The 2,500-nt window shown below is 36.8% G+C and overlaps 1 protein-coding gene across 1 annotated transcript in view; it reads right to left on the reverse strand.

The window, feature by feature from the left end:
• The window catches only part of LOC137628590 (regulating synaptic membrane exocytosis protein 2-like), a 76,490-nt gene extending 74,955 nt beyond the window's left edge, over nucleotides 1–1,535 (reverse strand). The window contains exons 1-2 of the mRNA XM_068359744.1: nucleotides 1,390–1,535; nucleotides 1,099–1,165 (exon numbers count right to left, since the gene is read on the reverse strand). Coding sequence (XP_068215845.1) covers nucleotides 1,099–1,165; nucleotides 1,390–1,535 — 213 coding nt within the window. The remainder of the gene's footprint in view (nucleotides 1–1,098; nucleotides 1,166–1,389) is intronic.
• Nucleotides 1,536–2,500: the final 965 nt, after the last annotated feature.

A 2,500-nucleotide genomic window follows, 5' to 3' on the forward strand; every position in this document is an offset into this window, starting at 1 on the left:
CGAATGCAGCTGTTGCTAGTCCATTGCAGGGCAAAGGACTCAGACATGTCTTTATTCATGTCTGGGGTTTGGCCAGTTTTCATCGCCACACTGACCTAGTGCGGAGTAGGTGATGGTGGGAGACTTTTGCCTGATCACTCACAAACCTAATATGGGTGGCCTTAGCTAGTACAGCTTTTTTATCATAGCAATGCAAGAATCCTTTCACGACGTTCAGGCGTGTATATATATATATATATATATATATATATATATATATATATATATATATATATATATATATATATATATATATATATATATATATATATATATGTGTGTGTGTGTGTGTGTGTGTGTGTGTGTGTAAATACACAATATCTCAATATCTGTTAGCATAGAATCACACCATTTCTGTTAGTTCACCCTTTCGTTCATATAACCCTAGGAGAGAATGCTCGTACCAATATAGAATATAATTCTCTCTCTCTCTCTCTCTCTCTCTCTCTCTCTCTCTCTCTCTCTCTCTCTCTCTCTCTCTCTCTCTCTCTCTCTTCAGAACCACCAAGAATATTGTAAGATTATCAAGTTATTTTTCCAAATAAAAGTAATATCTTTCCTTTTTCAATTTTCGAAAAGAAGAATTAGGGGGACCGACTTGAAATGTCGTACGGCGCTGTTACCGCCCAGACTAACCCCTTGGCAATCAATACAATGTGACGTCACTCAATTCAATGACGCTGCCAGACGTAAGAATCGTTCTTTTTTTTATTTCTATATTTCAAATGGCTGTATCTTCATTTACTCTTCGCTCTTTTGTATCTTATTAGGAATGTCGTTTTTATAATTACATTCAAATTCTTAAAAATTAATTATAACTGGGATTTTAATCTATATACCTCAGAGAGAGAGAGAGAGAGAGAGAGAGAGAGAGAGAGAGAGAGAGAGAGAGAGAGAGAGAGAGAGAGAACAGTAAATGCTAAGGGCTAAAGTACCAATATCTAGCTGAGTTTTAACTCTCTCTCTCTCTCTCTCTCTCTCTCTCTCTCTCTCTCTCTCTCTCTCTCTCTCTCTGTCTCTCTCTCTCCAGCCGTTGCAAATGTGCTAGAGATCTCTAACCGCTGGGGACGTTATCGTACCTCCGCCAACCCTCCCTCTCACCCTTCTCCATCCCAGCCCTAAATGACTGAAATCAAAAGTAGATCGATCAATTTTCTCACAATACTTATTTTTATATTTTATTTTATTATGTTTAGTAAATGATAACTAAACTTATCAGTTTGTCTTCTTCTTCTATTGCCATCTAAACCAACAGAAAACCTCCCACTCATTCTGACCGTTTTCTATTTCATTACGGAGCGAATTTTTCGTCCAGGACTAAATCATACAAACGCTAATATTAAATCTCACCAAAAGCTCATCTCTGAATTAATAGCAGTGAATGCAACACGAAGAGAGTTGGCAGTAGCAGCAGTAGTAAAAGAAGTACTACATGGCGGTAGTGGCAGTAGTAATAGAAGTACATGGTGATAATGGCAGTAGTAATAGAAGTACATGGTGATAATGACAGTAGTAATAGAAGTACTACATCGTGGCAATGGCAGTACTGTACTAATATAAGCACTACATGGTGATAATGGCAGTAGTAATAGAAGTACATGGTGATAATGGCAGTAGTAATAGAAGTAGTACATCGTGGCAATGGCAGTACTAATATAAGTACTACATGGTGATAATGGCAGTAGTAATAGAAGTACTACATCGTGGCAATAGCAGTAGTAATATAAGTACTACTTGGTGATAATGGCAGTAGTAATAGAAGTACTACATGAGAGTAATGGCAGTAGTAATATAAGTACTACATGATGGTAATGGCAGTAGTAATATAAATACTACATGATGGTAATGGCAGTAGTAATAAAAATACTACATGATGGTAATGGCAGTAGTAATAAAAAAACTACATGATGGTGATGGCAGTAGTAAGAGAAGTACTACATGGTGGTAACGGCAGTAGTAACATAAGTCTTACATGGTGACAATGGCAGTAGTAATAAAATTACTACATGATGGTAATGGCAGTAGTAGGAGAAATACTTCATGATGGTAATGGCAGTAGTAATAAAAATACTACATGATGGTGATGGCAGTAGTAAGAGAAGTACTACATGGTGGTAACGGCAATAGTAACATAAGTCTTACATGGTGATAATGGCAGTAGTAATAAAATTACTACATGATGCTAATGGCAGTAGTAATAGGAATACTTCACGATGGTAATGGCAGTAGTAATAGAAGTACCACATGAAGGTAATGGCAGTAATAATAGAAGTACTACATGGTAGTAATGGCAGTAGTAACAGATGTACTACATGATAGTAATGGGAATAGAGACAGAAGTACTACATGATGGTAATGGCAGTAGTAATAGAAGTACTACATGATGGTAATGGCAGTAGTATTAGAAGTACTACAATATGGTAATGGGAGTAGCTATAGAAGTACCCCATGAAGGGAATGG

Source organism: Palaemon carinicauda, chromosome 36 (assembly GCF_036898095.1).
Source record: "Palaemon carinicauda isolate YSFRI2023 chromosome 36, ASM3689809v2, whole genome shotgun sequence".
NCBI classification, from domain to species: domain Eukaryota; kingdom Metazoa; phylum Arthropoda; class Malacostraca; order Decapoda; family Palaemonidae; genus Palaemon; species Palaemon carinicauda.